The 22,752-nt window shown below is 40.4% G+C and overlaps 3 protein-coding genes across 3 annotated transcripts in view; 1 reads left to right on the top strand and 2 right to left on the bottom strand.

Annotated features, from left to right (window-relative positions):
* Positions 1-11,859: 11,859 nt before the first annotated feature.
* LOC109472414 lies at positions 11,860-15,975 on the bottom strand. The gene is made up of 5 exons (XM_019772184.1): positions 15,659-15,975; positions 13,072-13,193; positions 12,642-12,770; positions 12,184-12,374; positions 11,860-12,012 (listed from the first exon to the last, which is right to left on the bottom strand). The coding sequence occupies exons 1-5, from the start codon at positions 15,973-15,975 to the stop codon at positions 11,860-11,862; spliced, it is 912 nt and encodes a 303-aa protein (XP_019627743.1).
* Positions 15,976-17,562: 1,587 nt separating this feature from the next.
* Positions 17,563-20,187, bottom strand: LOC109472413. The gene is made up of 6 exons (XM_019772183.1): positions 20,112-20,187; positions 19,635-19,868; positions 19,124-19,303; positions 18,339-18,802; positions 18,056-18,177; positions 17,563-17,710 (listed from the first exon to the last, which is right to left on the bottom strand). The coding sequence occupies exons 1-6, from the start codon at positions 20,179-20,181 to the stop codon at positions 17,563-17,565; spliced, it is 1,218 nt and encodes a 405-aa protein (XP_019627742.1). The 5' UTR covers positions 20,182-20,187.
* A 2,352-nt stretch (positions 20,188-22,539) lies between these two features.
* Positions 22,540-22,752, top strand: part of LOC109472412 — a 4,064-nt gene continuing 3,851 nt past the window's right edge. Inside the window, exon 1 of the mRNA XM_019772182.1 lies at positions 22,540-22,744. Within this exon, the coding sequence (XP_019627741.1) occupies positions 22,571-22,744 (174 nt within the window). The 5' untranslated portion in view covers positions 22,540-22,570. The remainder of the gene's footprint in view (positions 22,745-22,752) is intronic.

The raw sequence follows: 22,752 nt of genomic DNA, 5'->3' as shown, positions 1-22,752 counted from the left end.
ACACATTAAAATAGTTATACGTCATTAATTATTAATATAAGATACGTGAAAAGGTCGTTCATTTAAAATATCAGATTTACACAAATTACAGGCAGGATAAAAACAGTCTTTGAACAGTAAAATATAGTCCGTCCATGCTCTGTTCATCCTTGTCTCTTCTTGTCCATTTTCTGAAATTTACAATCAGACAAGAGTTGGCATATTGGATGGTTCCGTATCCGCCCACATTGTGCAAAAGATTAAGTAGCAAATTCGGCACATTGTAGGCGGTAAAATGGAGTGCGCTGGAGCGTGTAGTGCACAAAAAGGTACTTGACTTTTACATTTGATGTGTTCAGACCAAGCGGAAAATGGTTTGAAGTGGTGAATGCGGTACAAATTGATACCATGCATCACTCGTGGGCCATACAAAAGACACGAATTCTTGGAAGAGCTTTGCTTTTAATGTGGGAAAGGGGGAAGGTCGTGGCTCAATCTGATTCTACTAAAACTAGTAAAAAATTTAGAAAAAAAACTATATATTTTATATTCTATATATTTCAATAACACTGTGTCCAAAACGAAAGACGAATTGGTATTCAAAAATATCATCACACAATAGCTCTAACAATTCAGCATGTTTTAGAAGATACTGTTGTTTACGTAATGTAAAAGTGTGGAGGACATTTCAAATTTTCCCCATGTAAAAGCAAATCATGTTGGCCTATCCCAAGCACCCCATAAAAAGCTAGGCACGTGTATTTCAGATACAATTTCATAAAGACCTATCTAAAAGAGACTCTAAATCGTATAGGTATAGCTCTAGTCTCTCCATTGTTAAATCGGCGTTTCACAACACAATATTGTGAGTGCTGCTTCATATCATATACGCGATAGGACACTCGACAAAATATATAGGTCATAAAGGTTTATTGTTACCGCATGGAACTAGCGAGACACTCTTTCATATCATGGAATGGAGCTTGATTCAGTTTTACTAGGCACACGTTTTTTTACAATACTTTCAGTGTTGTAAATAAAGAAAGTATTACCTTTTGTTTGGATAACCTGAAAAACAATATGGCCGTATTACGCCACATTACAACTTAATTCAGTTTTACTATGCAAACTTTTTTCAGTGTTGTAAATAAAGAAAGTATTACATTTTGTCTGGATAAACTGAAAACCAATATGGCCATATTATGCCACATGCCGTAAGTCGTTTGGGAATGTAAAGCTCAAATACCGTGCCTAACAACCACCCCTGGGACATGGTTGTCTTACATAAAGGACGTCTCCAGGGGCTGAAGTATTGTGGCTCTTACGACACAGCTGTGGTCTGGATGAGCCGCATAGATCATCTTTTGTAATCATTCACAGTGCCGTGCGGGCTTACTGGTGATGGTAAGATTTTGTACGGACGCCTCATGCTACCGTTAACTTTTAGCGTTACCAACTGAACATGGCAAAACTGCGCAAAAAACATCACTAGACACTTTTGGTTTCCACGAACTAGTACATGTACAATCCCAAAATGGCATCCGGTGATGACGATGATAAAATACTAGTGGTACAAATGATCATTGAAGATGAATCATATTCATTTTTTGTCATTAATTAGGCCCATTATACGTGCACTATACGTGCATGATTATGAAGGTGTTGCATATAAGGATAGTATCAGCTCAGACCTATGAAAAGAAATGTTGTTTTTCCAGACCGACCCTAGTACAAACATGACTCCAACATTTTTGGGTCAACCACTGGCAAGATCCGACTTTAGGGATAATCTGTCATCTTAATTTTAAAGCATCTGAAGCGATAATTGATGCATTATCAAAAACAGCATTTTATTGAGTAAATTTAACCAAACATGTGTCCCTTCCTCAGAAGCAAACGACGGGATGGGTGCTGGAGACATCCCTGGTCCTGATACATTGCTTGTTCCAGTTTTTGCATTATTAAACTGTATGAATTGTTTGATCTCTTCATTTTTGCCTGGGCCTCATCAGAGAGGATGATGCTGGCACTAAGTTGTAATGGGCTTCCTCGTTAGCAAATATGCAAAATTGTACATCCGTTGTTCAAAGCAGATCAGAGCTCAGCACGACAGCGCACGCGACTTGTCAAGCGCCGTCGACATGTCCATAACATCACGCATTTAATTTGCAGACCTGGAGCCGTTTGTTAGATGTAGAATGGGTGAGACAAGCTCCTGTGAAGTTACCGCTCTTCCACGGTGGTAAAATTCTCAGCAGCGGTCCCTTTTCTTTTCTGCCGGCAGCGCGGATGTCACACACAGAGCTTTAGATGTAGATATTTAATAATCTCCGAGCAGATCTTTCGGTGGCAAGACAATATCGGTGGCTAATGGACACTCCTCTGGTCAATGGATACTGTCTTGCCACCGAAAGATCTGCTTGGAGATTAGATATTTAAACCAATATTCACGCGTGCATGTACATATATCTGGAACTTTCCATGCCTTAAGCACAATCTACCACAGCTTTGGTGCAATTAGCACACTTCAAAGGGCAGATGTTAGTGGCACTTAGGGCCAATCAACCCATCACAGCAAGCGGCAGCTCCAGGCATTCAGCTTTCCAACACTCTAGAATTAGACCTGCTGTCAGAGTCATCCAAGCAGAGTCAGTTTTCTACGTCTTCTACGTCTACGTCTTTGAATTTCTCTTCAGGAAGATGAAAATCATTGGAAATTCTTGCTAAGGCAGTACGTCGTTTCCAACGAAGACGTTACTCGTGTGCCCTTACGTGGATGATGTGACATATTCTTGCCAGATCAGCCCGTCCACACACGTTACATGTGGTTTCCTTGGGATCCACAATTTAGCTTGACATCTCAGCTACTTACTCGCTCACTCACGCACTCACTCACGCACTCACTCACTCACTCCCGTAGCCACAGTCCGTAGAGGCAGTATACGTCTTGTACTACATCAATACAAAATAACACTGTCACACAATAACACACGAAAAAAACACAGCCTTAAAATACATGATGGTTCTCCTATGTGGTTTGGGGACTAGTGTCGCCTTCTCAACTCCTCACACAAACGGTTGTAGCCAGATGAGAATGAAGCACGTACTAAACCATGTGGATTTAACTGATACCGAGTAGGATACCTGCATCTGCTTGCATGTCTAAGTTTGCTGGATGCAGCATCTGGTCGTAAGTTGACTGATCGACCAAGAACATCCACCCATGACCTTTCTTTTTTTCCCTCAGATTGTAACGGCAATACATGTGGTGCACGCGGCAGCATTTCAGCTGCTTCTGTGATCCATATATTACAAACATTATACAGTACAACTAGAAAAATCACAGCGAAGTACATACTTGCATCCGCCCATTGCTTATACCTGCTATTGTCACCATCTGTTGACGCATAAAACATTGGATTTTTCTCATCCCACCGCCAAAGTAGTTGGAGCCTTTGAAGAGCCATGGTTCAAACGTTGTAATTGATGCCATGGCTATGATGCCTCAAGCTGAAATATCTCTGATGGGATAGAAATCAGAGTCTCTTTGATTATTTGATGCTGGCATTTCCCGCCTGTCTTCAATACTTTGAGATAAAAGTTCGATTTATGTTACAACCGTTTTATACATCGGGCTTGAATCGAAGCTTTAGATTTTGGCAGCCTTACCTACGTAATTTTTTTTCTGATTAGGCCATGTTGATTTGATTATATGGATGACATCCTCTGGGAACCCCAAAACTGATGCGAGCGTGCGAATAAAAAAAAGTTTTGCAAAAAAAAAAAGTTGCTTTCATTATGAAATCTACGTGGTCATGAAGGTTGAACAAAGGGCACAAGAGTATCGTTTGGCGAATAATCTACTCTTCAAATTCATTTCTTTACATTTTCGTCTTTTTTGTTTGATTTTGGCTTTCTACGACATTGGTATCGTTGTCAAATATTTTTTTTGGCAACTTACGGTTTAAATTTGCTCATTTTGCAACTGTTTTGTATGATTTACAGTATGGTTGAAAACTTTTTTTTTTTGGAAACGGCCGAAAATGTATGCGCGCGCGGATGTCATCCATATAATCAAATCAACATGGCCTTATTTGATGAACGGCAGGCGTTTCTAGCTTGTCTTCTATACTTGGAGCTATATACTATTAGATAAAATTTTTATTTATGATACAAGCGTTTCATACTTGTCTGGCTTGAATTTAAGCTTTAGATTTCGGCAGCCTTGCCTACGTAATTTTTTCCTGATTATTTCATGCACGCCAGACGTTTCTAGCCTGTCTTCTATACTTGTAGATAAAAGGTCGATTTATGATACAAGCGTTCCATATTTCTGGCTTGAATCCAAGCTTTATATTTTGGCAGCCTTACCTACATAATTTTGTTTCCTCATTATTCGATTCAGGCATTGTGTGTTCTATACTTGTAGATAAAAGTTCGATTTATGGTACAAGCGTTTCATCTATTGGGCTTGAATCGAAGCTTTTGGCATCCGTGCCTACGTAATTTTATTTCCCGGAAAGAACAAACAGATCAGATTGCACGTAATCACCTCCGTTTCCTAGGATACAAAAATTCTGCCCGAGAAATGCCATAAGTGATGAATTATTAGTGCGATTAGATCCTTAATAACACGCCACAGCGTAAGATTTATTTATACATAAATACGAAAATGAATGAACTTTATTGCTCAACAATCGTACAAGGTACAAAGTGTGGCAGTAATACAACAATACTACAAAACTCTTTCCAGCCGCCTCCTGAAGCCTGATAGAAGCTGCTTAATTACGTCCGGGAAGGATCCGGGGAATAGTCGTTGCTTAAATCCCTGCCAGATTGCCGACAAAAGGCCTGAGTGGAAAACTCTGATTGCCTCCGGAACTGCCACTTTAATGGGAGGCTCCACAAACTAGAGACGGAAGGCTCGGCTTGGCAGGATCGGATCTGAAAGGATTTACAGATCCGCCTGGCTCGTGGAGGACTGAAATAAGCAGGAAATTGCAATAATTCAGAATGTAATTAAGGATTTGAAAACAACTTTCATGCCAACATTTGATACCGACATTTATTTTATTCTCCACACCAACCTTCACATTCCAATGAGATAAGAAGGTGGGTTTAATTTGATTTGATTTGATTTCCAAGAAACTAAATCAGATCAAAGCAAGGTTCAATAACCTCACTTATCGGCACAAGCGTGACTTCTGATTAAAGTTATGAAACGCCGGTGGGTGTCAGAAGTGCCCATTTACGTAAGATACCAGTCTTATCAGAGGGTCACCAACATTAGGTTGGAACTCATGAACGGTTTGGCCATTTGTGTGTTCTGTCCACTCCTTAACAGCTCCGGAGAATTCACGTCTTTCTCACAGTTGCGGCAAACTGTACTCTGTAGCCTACTAGCCTCTACCAGGGTTCGGAAGGCGGCATCGGAAAGAATAGACATCGGCCAAATAGAGAGCTAACATACCAGGGGAGTTGGTCCGCTGGAGAAATGCATTGCCTCAAAATTCAAATGACTAGTTACTTGTAACATTGACAAAAAAAGTTTCACCATCGAAAATACTACATTCACAAGTTGGTCAAAATAGGTAAAAAAAATCATTATTTCCCTACATGTTTTTTTTCCGGCCAGTAAAATTATATGCGTCATGCACGGTGAGAAAATAAATGCAGTAATAAACATGTGTAAGTACTTACAAATTGTTGCGTCAGGAACCCCACGGTGTATCCGCAATGATTCACGTCACACTTAAAAAAAATATGGTTATGAAATAAAGTGTGTGTTTGTGTGTGTGTGTGTGTGTGTGTATGTGTTGTGTGTGCGTGCGTGTGTGTGTGTGTGTGCGTGTGTGTGTGTGTGTGTGTGCGCGTGTGTGTTGTGTGTGTTGTGTGCGTGTGTGTTGTGTGTGTGTATGTGTGTGTGTGTTGTGTGTGTGTAAGCCTGTACAAGACAATTATAAATACAAAATAAACTTCTACCGAATCTGGCTTAGAGAGGATTAGGGCAGAGCACGAAGGCAATTGCAAGACAAGCTACTCTAAACGTTTCCACAAACTGCATTCAATGAAAACCTGTCGGGAAAAGCTGTTGTTATAAGCGCCCTGACGATGCATATTTTATACCTGTTGCCACAATCCACCCGCCTCCACCAGGTTCACTAATCTTCTCTTACAACCTGCTGGAGATGAGAGATATTCAGCAGGTCTTCTGAAGCACCGATTCCTTTGTATGTACGGTAATAGACGGTTATTCCTTATGGTATGAACTTCTCATCAGACCTTGGACCCCTTTTTCTCTAATATCGCCATCTTCACACAAAATCTATAGTATAAAATATGAGAAAAGCATCTTGTGCATTTTTCTCTGCATAAAGCTTATAAGTATCAGCGTTTATGTTACTGTGTTTATGCCATAAATCCTGTATCCCCAGGTTATTGGAGTGTCCGTAATCATGCTGTGATGTATGATATCCTTTGTACTGCCAAACCTTTACGGTACGGTGGATATTTCATCAAGACACATTCACCTGTAACTATACCGACTGTAGTTTACTGGTCCATATACAGGGGGTGTACCCGGGAGCGGTTTCAATGGTCCGTTTCCATTGAGGCTGTGACGACAGCTCTAATAAACAGTACGGTGGATATTCCATAAAAACACATCTAAATGTAACACTAACTACCGACTGTATTTCACTGGGTCCATTCAAAGGGCGTACCCGGGAGCGGTTTTGTTCATCTTGCACCTTCAATGGTCCATTTCCATTGAGGCTGTGATCACATCTATTTTGGACAAATATATAAATAAAAAATCTTCACCTTGGACGGCTCCGTTTTGGGCGTTATTCCCCTCGTCAGCGCCGTAATCAGATCCAGAGCCAATTTCTTCTCCGTTGTCACCAGGACCATCAATGTTGGATTCATAATAAAAATTATGGATTCTCCTCACATGTTGGTAAAAAGGGTTATACTTGTGGTAGGTGCGAGGACAGTTATCAATAGAGCATTGCACCTGAAAGCCAGGGTCAGATGCGTGGCGTGTTTGTATGTGCGAGAGTAGTATTCGAAGCGTACACGCAAAAAACAGGCAGAGACAACAGGCAGAAGTGTATGGCCATCAGATTATACAAGATGTACTAGTACCTGTAACTCGCATTCGGGGAGGGGCTAAAATGGCACACATGATGTATAGGAATGAATTATGTCACTACTCGCGGTTGGAAGTGCGAAACGGATGTGTACATCTCGAGGCTGGGTCATTTACATTAGATGCGTTTTGCGCTTTCTCGTAAATTGCAAAGCCTTTCTGGCGGAAAGCTCTATTGTGTGGATTAAGCTTCTTTGATCTTCCTGTGAGAATGAATAGATAATGTTAATGATAACTTTGAAGTTGAAGTGAGTGAAGCCAGAAGAGTTGACACATCAGACCTTTGATGATACCGCCGCTGGAAGCTGCGATCTTGCAAACTTTTTGTGCAAACTTTTGAAGACCTGTGCAACCTTTCTGACCATTTATGCGATATTTGGACAGCCAAATGGTATATAATCGGCAATGCGTTGACCTTCCGGAGTAAACATTATAGATACTATTGGTGGGATATCTTCATCTAGAGTTGTATATAATTTTAGCAATGTTTTTAGTCTAATTATATAACATCTTCATATTCGCGGCTCCAGGACCAACATGCCATGTACAGCGCTAGCCCCCCTCAGTTGGGCCCCGGGCCCCATATGGCTACAGTTACAGTATGTGGCACACGTCTTCCAAGAAAGTCAGACGTAGTTCTCGACGACATAGCTATAGTTTTATACAACTACCGTAAAGTTTCATGTGTAGATTTTAGTTATTTCATACTCATATTTCATACGCAATGTTTTTTTGTTTCAATGTTCTTTTTTTGTTTGTAATTTGCAATTAGCCTTCGGGCATGAATTTGTAATACACTTCTCTATGTGTCTGGCATCCTGGCATACCAGATGCTCCCAGTTAGCCTTTCCATTAGTAGATCGCTGTACGCATCTAGTGAGCTAACTAATAATGAATTGAAACCACGTAAATCTTGCCAGTGATGGTACACAGACCAACTCCTCGGCTCCAAAAGCACTTTCAGTTTCATGCGGGCTGAGATGTGTATTGCGGCCCTGTTTTCCTAGCTGCTACTACTCTCCAAGCAGATGTTTGGGTTTTGGGGGTATTTTTAGCGTGTTTTTAAGCTTTTTTTATCGGGATTTCTCTATTGCACTGATTTTTTTTGGTGGGAAGAAAAAATTCAGTGCAAAAGAGAAACCCCGATAAAAAGCCTGAAACCGTGACGCTAAAAATACCCCCAAAACCTAAACCTCTGCTTGGAGAGTAAGCCTCTACCAGGCTTCGGGAGGCGGCTGAAAAGAGTAGAAATCGGTCATACACGATAGTTGGATTCATTTCCCGGGAAAACACATCCCGTTGCACTCAAATAGGTGAAAATACGGAAGGAATCCCCCCCCCCACTTCAAAATATTCTACCACCATCCGATACACACTTAATGCCGTTACAAATCGGATGGCACCCAGGCTAATGCACAATCACAGTCACAGTTTCAACTTACGCTCAATATTGTTCTATAAATCAAGGGCAAATTTACACTTGAACATCAGCATTTAAACTACTTGTTTAAATGCAGCGGTTATTGTAAATTGTTGTTATTATCTTCCTCTTCATTTGCAAGCTGCGCTACAGCCTTCCTTTTTTTTCCCAATCGGTATTTTTTCAGGGCCTTTCAGGGGGATGTGTTTTCTATACTTCTCTACGATTATCAGGGGTCACTTTTGATGTAAAAAAATTACATAGCATACGGCTTGACGCTATGGCAAAATGCAAACTATCATAATATGACATAAACCATGTGCGGCCCGGTTCATCATTTACATAGTAAGATAAGTGCCAGTTTAGCGCCTATATGTGAAACTACGTGGTGCAGTGCACGTGTAAAGCAGGCCTGGCCCTGGCCTGGCCGGGAAGTACAGATAGCTTCGGATCGCTTTGATCTGGATCCCCTGAGGAGTAAAAGACCGGCATGCATTTCCGGGTTGCTCCGCCTCCTTAACTTCAGTAACCAATCAGAACTCCAGATAAGTTTTCCGTTGTGCTCTTGAAAAGTGACCGTTGTAAAGACTTTGCCAGTAGTGTCAGTAAAGACCCAGTCTGTGCACTGTTCACTATTTCGAGATCAACCTTACGGGAAAATGAGCGATCGCGTAGCAGGATTCAACAGCACAGAACTATGTGCATGGCTGCAGGAGAGCCTCTCACAGTTCAAGAATGAGGACGACATGAAAGCTGTCTGTGATGCGACACCGTGGATGCGATGAAAGGTAAGGGTTTTTGTGTGCTTTGCTGTCGTTCAAATCATACTTTGCGTTCCAAAAGACTACCCGGAGTATTGTCCAGTATCAGGGTGAAGTGGCAGAAGTTAGGGTGGCAGAAGTTGTCTGAAGTTGTCAGAAGTTACGACCATTTCCGAGTGGTTTTGGGGGTTATCGGGAGTAAAGTCTGACGTCACTGTAACTTCCGACACTTGTGGGGTAGGGTGGCAGGTGTCTGAAGTTGTCCGAAGTTGTCTGAAGTTACGTGACGTCACTGACACTGTAACTTCCGACACTTGTAGGGTAGGGTGGCAGGTGTCTGAAGTTGTCCGAAGTTGTCTGAAGTTACGTGACGTCACTGTAACTTCCGACACTTGTAGGGTAGGGTGGCAGGTGTCTGAAGTTGTCCGAAGTTGTCTGAAGTTACGTGACGTTACTGTAACTTCCGACACTTGTGGGGTAGGGTGGCAGATGTCTGAAGTTGTCTGAAGTTACGTGACGTCACTGTAACTTCCGACACTTGTGGGGTAGGGTGGCAGATGTCTGAAGTTGTCTGAAGTTACGTGACGTCACTGTAACTTCCGACACGTGTGGGGTAGGGTGGCAGGTGTCTGAAGTTGTCCGAAGTTGTCTGAAGTTACGTGACGTCACTGTAACTTCCGACACTTGTGGGGTAGGGTGGCAGGTGTCTGAAGTTGTCCGAAGTTGTCTGAAGTTACGTGACGTCACTGTAACTTCCGACACTTGTGGGGTAGGGTGGCAGGTGTCTGAAGTTGTCCGAAGTTGTCTGAAGTTACGTAAACTTCCGACACTTCAGGTGTCTGAAGTTGAAGATGGAAAGATTGAAAGCAAAAAAGTTCCAGTTTAGACATTTAAATGCAACATTGAAAATGTTTATTAACGTATTGTAGGTTGTAGGTTTTGCTGGAGTCATGTTAGACGAACTAATATTTTTTATATTATTTTATATTTTCTCGGAATCCGTGATCTAGGTGTCGTCAGGCGTTTATTGTTTATCAAAAGTTTGATTCCTGGTGTGGCGCCTAACGCGTCTGCAATCATCACGTGGGGACGATCACCACCAAGACCATAATTATAATGAAAAACTGACGTAACTTTATCATTAACCTGAAGATTTGTTGGGTTTAGTTTGCCCGACGACGTAATTTTCTCGTTTACATCTTTACATTAATCTGTATCTGATTGCAAATAAAGAAATCAAGTGATTGCCATAGATTGCAATGCCAGCAAATTATTAAGTTTCACGCGTAAACTTGTAAGATTTGAAAATACCTTGTTTGAAATAACTGTTGATCTCCTTTCCGTCTTTTTGTCTTTCCGCCATTATCTTCATCTTTCAGCTCGACGTTTTTCGAGATGTGCCCAAACGAATGCTCTACCGTGACAGATGGCTTCAGCTGCCGCTGTACACCTCTTTCCAATCTTGCTCTATACATGTACCTCACGTCATAACTACGTATACTTATAGAAACACATTCGAATTACTGCTGCCGGTTCGAATGACAAAGTTCTTTCTTACGTTAAAAGGTTTGAACTACGCCCGGTGTTGCCATCATATACGTGGTGCCTTTTCGTGGTCAAATGTAGTGAGAGTCGTGTTAGAGGAGATATTTTTAGGCATTCGCGATCTCGGTGTAGTGCAGCGCTTACTGTGTACGAGAAGATTAATTTCAACAGGAGCACCAAACACGTCCACTCTACTATCGTGGTTTTCAGACAGAAGGTCGCCTTCTTCAAATTTAGACAAAGGTCTGTATGAGAAACTGTCAAGTAATCTTATGGTATTATCCCCGCGTCTGTAACGGAAAGTTGATGGTCGCTAAAGACAAAGGTTCTGAAGTTGTCATGTATACAAACTCACACAGAACGTTTTTCAGAATGAAATATCCTAAAGTATGTTAAGGTTAATGCCATTTTATTCAGCATTATAGGTAATACAGTCTTAAAAGCAAAAAAAGTTACGATGATGACTTGGAAGAGCATAAGTATTTGCTGTCAACAAACTGCACAGCGATAGAAAAAGAAAATGTTGAAGACCTTCTAAGCTGCTCATTGGTAATCAGACTTACAAACAAAAAGCCAACATCTACAACTGTGTACATGGCTATGATCAGTCAACAAGAACCGTCAATGGACAGAGGTGTACAAACAAAGAAGATAGAAGACAAAGAAAACAGGTACTTAATTTTGTTTTTACATCATTAATAACAGAAAAGTTAAAAGAAGCCTTAAAACAGCAATTTATGTATTCATTCTGTGCGAAAATGCGCTGTCCGTCCTTGTATGTAAACTTTCTCAAAAACCTTTAGCATGTCCAGCTATTTAAAGGCTGAAGACGTTTAAAATAATAAAGTACCATGGAATTCCATCCTCGATAATATGTCTACTATCAGAAAAAAATCACCCATTACGGCAGTGTCAACAATACTAGGCGCATATAAAAAAAAGTGATCTCTAACACCCCCATTCTACTAGGACAGCGATTTTACGTAGTCGTTTATCAAATACTATTACGGTAAGCTTCGTAACTTCACTTCACGCATATTGTGCAAATGCGCAATGTAGAGAAGGAAGAACATGAATCTCTCCTTGTTCATGTGTTTCGTCATTCTTTTATATCTGGAAAGCCACGAGAAGACTTGTTCACAGACTTCAGTGTTGACCTGAAATTTAAAGAAAAAGGAACATTAATTTTGAAGATTTGTAATCATGACTATTAATTTTCTTTCATTTATATTCTTTGTGTAGATAGACTAATGCAAGATGCGCGTGATGAACTACAAAGACCATGGTACAAAGTATAAAATGTATGCTGGCAATATCTGTGTCCTTACCTTGTCTAAGTCCCTGAAGCGTCCAGTCCCACAGTTTCGCTTGCACCATGGGTCAATATGACCGCGCATATGCATCCTGTCCACAAGGATTTCTATGGATGCCAACTTTTTCGTGGTCGGCGTTGTCTGAGCCCTTGACGGATTCCGCGCAAACTTGCGCAGGTGGCAGGCGTCATCATAAATTACAAACCCTGAAATTAGCATTAACATTGCGCTTTATTTCAAAAAGGATATTGAGTGTAACATAAAAACATTTTTTTCAATATAATCTGTTTTAAGATGATAGATAAATAAACGTTGTTTATTGTCTGGTACAAAAAAATAACTTGCTAGGTGAAAGCCTTATATCACATATAAAAAAGAAAAGTAATTGGTAAAAACAAAATAATTATAAAGTTCACAAATAGAAAAGAGACTAAAGTTCTTATAGTTGATTCTTGGCGATTGTTTGTACCCACCTGTTTTCTCCATCTCCTTCTTCGACATCAGGTTGTGTAAATGGCCGTACACTTGTGTCTTAGACTCTGAACCGAAAAGTTCATTAAGGCTGACAATGATGTTACAAGGCCTTATGAAAGCCAGCACACCTTTGAATCAGTCAAAGAAGAAAAAAAAACTTTGTCAATTCTAAAATCATATAAATTGTGAAACACGCTTCAAGCAGACGATCTACCTAATGCATAAATAATGTCAAAGGCTCAACCTATAGACAATCTAAGGCCTTCGTAAAGCACTTTATTTTTCTTTTAAAGATAAACATAGACTAAAACCTAATATATCAATGTCATCGAAATTGTATCTTGTTCTTAGCAAATTGCCTTTGCTTTCATCTTTCTTCTTTTAAAATAAAAAAGCAAAAAAAAAAATTGGGAATTTTAAATAACTCACCGGCTGTGATTGCATTCAGCCTTACACCATTCCTGTCCTTTTTAGTGTTGCAATTGATTTCCCTTGGTTGTTCACCATTGTGACTCACCAATACGTCATTTTTTTCTTCGACGGCAAATCCACTTTAAAGAAGACAGAGAAAAGTAAAGAAAAATACAGAATGAAACATGCTTCTTCACTGATTGATAATAACAACACTTCTAAATTGCTTCAGTGCTATTATTAACATGACATATGTTGAGGTATGTTAGCAAATTAGACTATCCAACGGCTGTCTTCAGCTGGCGGACAAAAGCAGCGCCAGGCGTAACCAAGTAATCCGGCAACTCAATACAAGCATCCCAACCGGAACCAGCACGTCTCCCTCGATATAGTGCCGCTGTAGAAGACAGACGCCCAAGTGTGTGGGTCTCGGATTCGCAACCTGTTATCCACCTTAAATGTATCCACGCGAAGGCCACCGTGTCAACTGTTACACTCACTCAGGTGTAAGGACTGACACAGTCATCCTACTCAGAAAATCTGAATCTTTATATATGTACATAAATCTGTATCTGTGCATAGATATGTATCTGTACATGAATCATTATCCGATTGTAAACAAGCTTGCCATAGATTGTCAAGTTAGCAAATTATTAAGTTTCACGCGTAAACTTGCAGGGTTTAAAAATACCTTGTTTGAAATAACTGTTGATCTCCTTTCCGCCTTTTTGTCTTTCCGCCATTATCTTCATCTTTCAGCTCGACGTTTTTCGAGATGTGCCCAAACGAATGCTCTTCCGTGATAGATGGCTTCAGCTGCCGCTGTACACCTCTTTCAAATCTTGCGACCATTCTACTGGGTATTGCCTCCGCTCTCTCCCAACACTCTTTGTTGTCATTGAATCTTCTCACCTGCAGTTTGTATAAGATAGGTAATGAAAAGTAAGTATATTGTACAAAAATATTTCAAATTAAAATTGAAGTCTAGTGAATCATATTGCATTTCACATCAATTCGTCATTACTACTGCTGTTTTTTTTATGGCAATTCACCTTGTAAATTGTCACCGACCGGAATTCCTTCTTCTCAAGTATTTCATCTATCAAATATGGGACTCCGGGTGTGGTGGCCTCAATGCTGTCTGAGTTTCCCTGCCCACATGCAGTTGCCTCCTGTGTATTCTCTCTCTGTTCTTTCGGGTCGCAAACGAAGTCTTTGCAGGTCTTGCAGAATCGCGAGCCTTTGGCAGGCGTATTAATACAGCCTGAATTAAATAAATCATACGTTACCTTTCAATCTAAACGTTAATCAATCTCAAGGTTATTTATTTAAAATTTGAATCAAGAGATTTCATTTCCCTAAACCACGTGTATCACATCGTCTTGTAATCAAAAAGGCATGATCTAAAAGATGAATTAATTTCAAATAATAAGAACGAAAGAAACATTATGTTCATAAATACCTGTCTTGATGGATCCTGGTAAACCTGGAAACTCCATCGCTGCATCCGTTACACTGCAAACCTGTCGGTGGTTTTTCGCGTTACCGTCCAGTATAATGCAGTTTTGACACCCGGGAACAGCACAGATATGAGCTGGAAAATCAAGATTAACTTTGTAATATAACGTTACAACCCCACAGCAGAGGCACAACAGCAGAAAGTACTGCGCCTGCGCGAGCCCCAATCCCCATTTTTTTCACGATTTTCGTTGGAGTTTTGGTCAATGTTGCATCAGAATTTTGCCAGTTTCAGACGATATTTGTACGACATAACATTTGGAAACTACAGACGAAGCGTCATCTTTATATACACAAATACGACCTTATATAAGACGTTCTGCTACAATATATCACAGGTTTCGCGCAGGTGCAGTATGTGCTTACGTTACATGAATTGCTTCACATTTTCTTATCAAATAGTCTATAGTATTTTACAATGTGTCATTGTTATCTTTAATCCTAACATTGTACACTGTTAAAATGATTAAATATTGTATCGCCCGTCATTCATAATCTTTTTAAAAATGTAAATACGATACTTCTGAAATATGAAACAAACGCGTGTAAAGAAAGTTTGTATACCTGACCACGTTTTAACGAAAGCTTCGTGAAATGGCGACGATATGCTTTCGCACATTGAATTGGTGGAGTGGGAGATCGATCTGTCTTTGTTAATCCCGTAGGTTGACACAACCTTCAAGTACGCGTACAACAGGTGTGCTTCTTCGAAGCGCCTTCGGTCTAAACAGCTTCGGGAAAATCTGCCACCACATCTGAAAATCATAAAGAGAAAAAATGTTTAAAGAACAAGTCTAAGACTACAATTTTAAAAAGATTTTTTTAAAGTCCCACATTTCAAGATATAAACTTTCTATCCCATCACTAAATTGTTAATCTACCTGTAGATTGACTATTCTATCATTCCATGGTTTCAAACAACCGTTATGTCAAACGGTTGTTTATATTCTGTCCTTCATATTTATAAACATAAAAGGCAAGAAATCAAATTCAGTTTATTTCATATAGATATTGTAACAAGTATTAAGGCTATTATTGAAGGCTCTAGTATTTTGTAACTGTTTGACACGTAAAAAATAAGACTTGCCTGTTTTCTTTGCCTTCGGTCGTGACGGTGCAGTCCCAGTTGTTTTCAGCTGACAGGGTATACTTGTGCACATAGTTGTAGATGTCCGCCTTTTGGTCGTAGCTCATGATGCCGATAAGTAACTCTGCATCGAAATCTCTCAACATTTTTAGCTGAATTGCTGTGACGCTAGATGACAACAGATATTCATTCTCTTCCCAGTCATCATCATAGAATTTCATTCCATTGATGGTATAGTAACCATAATACTGCACAAAGCGGCATTTCTGGGCGCATATCTTTGGATATTTCATTCCGAAAAAAGTGCCGTAACACATGTTGTACATTGTCACCTCCGAGGCCTTGTCTTTCGCCACTTCTAATCTTCCTCCGCATAAACGGCACTTCTCCTTGGTTGAGATGAGCGTGCCTCCCCATGGTTTTCCTGACTTTAGACACTGATCCTGCAGCTCCATAAACAGGGTCGCATCATTGTGAAAGGCGTTAGGGAACAAAACCTCCAGGTTGGTAGATACTGTTTCAAAGAGCTTTTCCGACAACGGACTTGAACTTGTCTTCCCCTGGGCAAACCACTTGATGATAGCTGACGCATTAGGCGTTCCACTTGGAATTAACGTTTTTATGAATAGCAGACGCCGGACAACGCCCAGGTCACGGATACCAAGAAATATGTCCCCTAACATCGTTCAAGACAAATCATCGTTCAAGACAAAACAACTTCTCAACTTTAAATGTCTCAACTGATGTTTCTAGAACCCTAACGTATGTAGAACCCTAACTATTCTTATCTTCTTACCTTCTTTCTACGTGCGTCACCAACTGATGACTACGTCATTACCGCCAGGTGTTTTCGAATGCGTTCTTAGAACCTTGTTGTTTTCAAATCAGTTTGTCACTGCGGTGACCTGGAGACCATCAGTCACTATCTATACCACTGCCCTCTCTACTCAAGAGGAAAGACATCACGTGCTGCTTAAAGCAGAGACAGCATATACAAAGCAGTCGGTATAGCAGAGGAAGGCAGAGACGCAGATATCGTCACTCCAGCCAGGATGAGAGAATACCTTTCCGAGGAAACTAAAAAGCAGATGTACTTAGCCCTCTCCCGGTACATCGAAAGCAGGCACAGAAGCAATGCGCTTTTATAGTCACACTTTCCGATCAGCACGCAATAATAAGGCACCAAAGGTTGAACACCTAGAAAGCCTATATACTCGAAACTGAGTCATGCAAGTGGAACCCAACGCCAAGAAAACAAGGTCTAACTACATACTTGTAATAGACGTTAAACAACAACAACAACAACAACAACAACATCAGCAACATTGAAACTCCGTTTTATTTTTGTTAGGCTAACCCACTTCTACAGACAATTAATAATTTAGTATTTGCGCGATATCTGTTCTATATTATATATACTCTCTATTTGAAGTTGTTGTGCATAACAAGCTTCTAACCGTTTCTCTGACTTTATACAAAAGAACCCGAATTACATATGACTTTAACAATTTAAACTTCTGCCAAATCCTGCAATTTTACCCTGATAGAGACAAAAATCGTTATTGACATTTAAAAGGGAGTTATGCAGAAGCCAACAAGACATTCAATGTAATAAAGACACATCGAGGACATTTCTGTTACTGCGCATATATATAGCATCAAATCGTAAAAACAGGCTTCTGGTTGGCTATTGAAAAATCAGCTTCATACATGAAGTAAAAGTAACATACAGCACACATAGATATACATTCAAGAAGAGAAAAATATGTTTTAATTAACAATTATCATACATTTTAAAAAAGATTACATCATTTTTTGACCATTAGCCACATCCCTTCTTTAATTCTTTAATTTACAAATAAGATTAATGTTAACGTTGCTGTTTAGTGTAATCAATCATATGATTATAAAGAACGCCTTTTGCTTGTGTCGACGAAGTCGTTGTCGTCGTCATCGTCGGCATCAAATCTTGCAGAAAAGAGATCAGAACCGCCAAACTTTCTTTTCACTGGAGCTAACGACTCTGTAGTTTTGAGATCTTTCTCTGCTTCACTGTGTCAGAACAACAAATATGTTTCAATTAAACAATAAATCATTTTATATCCATTAATTTAAATTCAAATTTCAGTATTCATTTAAAAGTCAAAGCATCATTTCATTTAAGCAGTTAAAATATTGCAAAAATACAAATTAAAAGTCAGATTTTAAAGGAAAAAAATATCAGTGGCTACTGTAAATATAAGTTTAAAGGAAATTTTCCTGTTCATAATTTGGCAGTACTTGGCAAATATTTATTTGTAAACATACATTATAATCAAATTCATGTCACACATCTACAAGAAATAATATTTCTAGTACAAACATCTTAAAGCAAAATAAGGATCAAATGTCTCTTACCTATCAACAAGAGTCTCAGAGTACTCCTTGATGTTCACACCGTGCTGCGCCAAAGCCACCACCGCTGCTGTTTTGTCTGCGTCCGGTAGTTCAAGGACCTCATTTTTCAGGAAGTAGACTTTCTAAACAGTGATAAATTTAAAAAGAATAATAGTTTGATTTCATTAACAAGGTTTAAGAGAATGTTTTTAATATTGTCTTGTTTGTTTGCTTGTTTGTTTTGTATCTCAAGCGTGTACAGAAGGTTGAAATGAAAAATTACTGCTACCATTCTACACCTCACCTGTCCTCCTCGGTGAGACAGCACCTTGACCATCCCCAGGCATTGTTCTTGCAACGCCAGCATAGCATCGACAACTTCCTTTTTCCCTTTTAACTTGAATGGCCGAACTTTGAGAATGGCTGTTACCGAAAGCACCCGTCCTGGGGCCATCAAAATGCTTGCCGACAGCGTCTGACCTCCCAGGTGTGTCTGTCGGCGTGACGAGGAAGAGGACTGCACGTGGTTTGTATCGGTGTCGATCACTCCGGCTTCGTTCAGTCTACGCCCATGCAGAAGTCCCGTTTGCGTTATGCTGTAAGTCACCACGGCGACTGAAGCAGACACCACACGCTCGGGGATGACCTTTGGAAGGTCAAGGCCACATGTAGACTTGGCAACCATCTCCGACTGCTCCACTGCAAAGAACAGCAGCCACAGCGCGGCGCTCACCCTCAAGAGCTGTCCTTTTCCCTTACTGAATAATGCTGGAAAACAAGGAGCGCCCAAAGTAAATTCACTTAGATACCTAAAATAGATAAGTATAAATATAGACATGAAAAATAAGTAAGTCATGTTTAAACGATAAATTAGATAATATTAGAACACCTTGGAAAATTTAAATGTTCTCTTGACATTTCAAACACATCTTGTTGAACACATGTTACCTGTTCCAAAACCTGTTCTAAACATGTTAATTTCATTACCAGCTTCATTTAAACATGCCAGTTAATTGTTCTCATTGCTCTACATTTAACAACTGTATGTCAAGTGCATTTTTCACGTGTGTGATAAATAACAATACTCACAGCACATCAAGTTGTCTTCCAGCATCGTCTTTCTGATTGTCTCTTGGAAGGAATCATACGTTGTTTCCAGGACATTGTCGGGTCCCTCCTCTACTTCAAACATCTTCACATCGTCCCTTGCGCTTTCTGCATTCTTCTCTGAGTTCCGATTATACAAGATAACCGAGAAAAGCGCATCAACTGTGAAAATACAGTATATATAAAAATAAATATATGCATGCAATAAATGGAGTTATACATATTATGCTCAAATGGTATTATTATATGATATATAACAGAATCACACTGCACCAATAAATGTTTAATTAAAAATAATAAGATTGTGTCATTTGTAGTACAGTATAATGTCGCAGACATTTATTTCCTAACTATATACCACATAGATAATATCATGACGTTTTTCATTAGAAATGTCTGTCTTCCCTATGCCAGAGAGCCCCGCATCTCTGTTGCCTAATAATAACATTGAGGCAGTACTTATTGTCTGCTGCAAAGATTTTTAAAAACTCACCCAGAAGCATACGGAATTCCTCATAAACTTCCTTCCTTCCGTCTAGGCCCTCCGTGACCTTCAGAGACTGGTAGTTCCCAAATACCGGCTTCGGTATAGCCAGCAGGAACCTTGAAGATAGCCCACGCTCTATGTTGCCATGCTGACTCATTACATTGTACATCACGTCTGGTTGGCTGAACCCAAGTACGTTAAGCGCAGTCTTCTCCATCTCAAAGTTCGCGTTGCCCATTACTATTAAAGAAATAAGATAAAAAGAAAGACAGTAGTTGACAAATCTTTAGCCAAAGAGTCAAATTGAATTTATTTATTGTTAGACTAGTAAACATTTTGATCTCGTAAATCTACTTACTGCTACGATTACTTTGCCAAACGGCACTCTGTAAAGGCGTTTCCAAGTACACACAAAAAACGAAGATATTTACCAACATAATTCAATTAGGTTAGATTGTTTAAATCAATTGAAAAGGGATGTACCTGTTTTCCGCGTCCATCCTGTCCCATTATAAAGCTGCAACATCATAGAAGCTTCTGGGGTATCAAGCATCCCTGCCTTGCTTGCATACACCCCCAGCTGCGCCAAAAACGCTGACAGCTCATCCCTTACTTGCAGCTCCCTCTTCCCGTTGAAAAACATGATCTCCCCCAGCTTGGGAAATGTAACTTCTTCCGTACTCCACACTTCTGAAAACCCAGTAGATGGAACACCACTATCCATGTGGTGTCTCCTCAATCTTGCGTGTACATCCGACATGAGCTCTTTAATCCATCTACACAGAGTCGATTTACCAGCACCTGCCATAATGACAATTAAGAATTATTATAATGCTTCCTAAATAAATAAAAAAAGATAATGATGTTTATAAAGAGTAAAGGACTTTAATCTAAAAGCAGCCTTGGTCCTAGATTGAAAAACGACACGGTTATGAGAACGCATTCTGGTTTCGAATTACTGGGGAAAACCTGGCGTAGGCGGCATTTCGTGACGTCAGAAGAAGTTTAGAAGATTCAAGAAGTTAAGGTTCTAGAAATGACAGTTGAGTATTTTTAACGCAAACATCTACATTAACGCAAAAAGTCTGTTCATTGGCGTCTTGAAGTAATATTTCTTTAAGTGAAAGATGCAGTAAAGTGTAGATAAAAAGTTTGTGCTAATACATAAAGGAAGTTAACAAGTGAAATTCAACTCTACCTGTAGGCAGACAGACAGCTATCCAGAGTAAAACGTTTTCCATCCATTTAGTGTCAGGTGGAGTGACGCAAGCATGGCTGATAGCAAAGGACGCGAGTGAAATAAGGCTGTATAAAACAGCCTCTGCCGGCACACACAGAACGGATGCTACAGAAAAACAACCCTGAAAGCAACGAGAAAGAAGTTAAACATGATTCATTGTTAACATTTTGATTCAATTTATCGATACTTCTAATTTTTATTAAAGTCTATATTTTAATTAAAGGAAAGTACACATTCTAACAGCACAACGCTTCAAACATTTCGCCTAATATGATGTAAAAGATTTTGATATATGATAAAAACGGCAAACCCACCTGAACAAGCTCGTTTGGGAAGTAATTCCACTGAAAATCCACTTTCCAACACGAATGCAGATCGGTCGCTTTGAGTGATTTACTGCACGACATATTGTCGGTAATTTCCCGATTTAAAAGTCTAGAGACTCGGACAGAAACGCAGCCGTCGTAGGATTACCGCAACATGGTTTTACCGCCAGGTAAATGTTTTGAACTACAAGTGACACCGTTTAGAACACACACCACGGTTCGAATTACAAGTAACACACTTATAGAATCACATTCGAATTACCGGCCAGTTCGAATTACAACGTAAATGACGCCAGATGTTGACATCTCAAACGTGCCTTTCGCGCGTAGAAGTCATGTTACAAGTTAATGGATATATTTTCAAGTAGATATTCGTGATCTTGGACTAGTGCGGCGCTTGCTTACTCTTTACGAGAAGATTGATTTCAACAGGAGCGCAAACCACATCCACCATAGTATCATGGTTTTCATGGTGGTGTGCCCAAAGTGAACTGTCAAGAAAAACACGACACTCCTAACTTCGTACACTCACACGGCCGTAAGTACCAAGTTATTTCGCTTACCGTGTGACGTAACTTGATTTTAATTTCATACCATTCACCCTGATACTCCGGGAAAGTGGCTGAAGTTAGGATGACGTCATAACTTCGGACAACTTCGGACAACTTCCGACACCTCCCGGGTGAGTGTCTGAAGTAAGGTTAACGTCATAACATAACTTCAGACAACTTCCGACAACTTCTGCCACCTCCCGGGAGACTGTCTAAAGTTAGGCTGACGTCATAACTTCGGACAACTTCCGACAACTTCTACCACCTCCCGGGAGACTGTCTAAAGTTAGGATGACGTCATAACTTCGGACAACTTCCGACAACTTCTGCCACCTCCCTGGAGACTGTCTAAAGTTAGGATTACGTCATAACATAACTTCGGACAACTTCGGATGCGTCCGATAGCAGGCCGACAGAAGAGTCAAAATACGGAAAAGCACGAAGTTACATATATGACGTAAGCTGATGTTAACTTCTGACAACTTCTGCCATTTCACCCTGATACTGGACATGTATGACTACCCGGCCGGTCCCCTGTTTGGAAATGTGATCTAAGCATAAGAAAGACTCTTGATGACAGGAACGCAACATGTCCCCAGAAATTTGATACCATGTTCCAAACTTTAATTATGCAGTTTGCATCACCGCCCGGGCGTGTGTCTTCAGCCTGGGTGCCGTCTCCGTAGTATGGAAGACGGACTAAAGGCCTCGGGAAGCGGCCACGGCCCTATCCCAAGTCACCTTGCGCGAGGTTGGGTAGAGATACCACACGCACGCCTTACCCCTTCATTCGGGTTTCGCATTCCCTACTGTACGGACCTCACCATGTCGCCTCCAACACTCCGCACGGACGCTTCCCTCGTCGGGCACCGACTCACCCCGGTTCTCCGGCGGTGCAAGGGCGACGAAGCTCTCCCATCGGAAGAACACCAGGCGAGATTCGAGCCCGGCACGGCGCTGGCGGCCTACAACCGGGATGATCTGGAGACGCGGGTGAGAGAACTCAC

Source organism: Branchiostoma belcheri, unplaced genomic scaffold, assembly GCF_001625305.1.
Source record: "Branchiostoma belcheri isolate BF01 breed outbred unplaced genomic scaffold, Haploidv18h27 scaffold273, whole genome shotgun sequence".
Taxonomy (NCBI): Eukaryota; Metazoa; Chordata; class Leptocardii; order Amphioxiformes; family Branchiostomatidae; genus Branchiostoma; species Branchiostoma belcheri.
The sequence above is the reverse complement of the archived record's forward strand: the minus strand, read 5'-3'. Positions and strand labels throughout refer to the sequence as shown.

Bases quoted from the DNA above. Each gene is read 5' to 3' on its own strand.
- LOC109472413 (XM_019772183.1), bottom strand. From the start codon at position 20,181: ATGCTTGATACCCCAGAAGCTTCTATGATGTTGCAGCTTTATAATGGG. The intron at 19,304-19,634 runs GTGAGTTTTTAA...GTATTTTCACAG, and splicing joins GGAATTCCGTATGCTTCTGG to TTGATGCGCTTTTCTCGGTT. The intron at 18,803-19,123 runs GTGAGTATTGTT...CTTGTTTTCCAG, and splicing joins GGAAGACAACTTGATGTGCT to CATTATTCAGTAAGGGAAAA.
- LOC109472414 (XM_019772184.1), bottom strand. From the start codon at position 15,975: ATGTGTTACGGCACTTTTTTCGGAATGAAATATCCAAAGATATGCGCC. The intron at 12,771-13,071 runs GTGAGTTATTTA...ACTGATTCAAAG, and splicing joins GCTGAATGCAATCACAGCCG to GTGTGCTGGCTTTCATAAGG. The intron at 12,375-12,641 runs GTGGGTACAAAC...TGCTAATTTCAG, and splicing joins GAAGGAGATGGAGAAAACAG to GGTTTGTAATTTATGATGAC.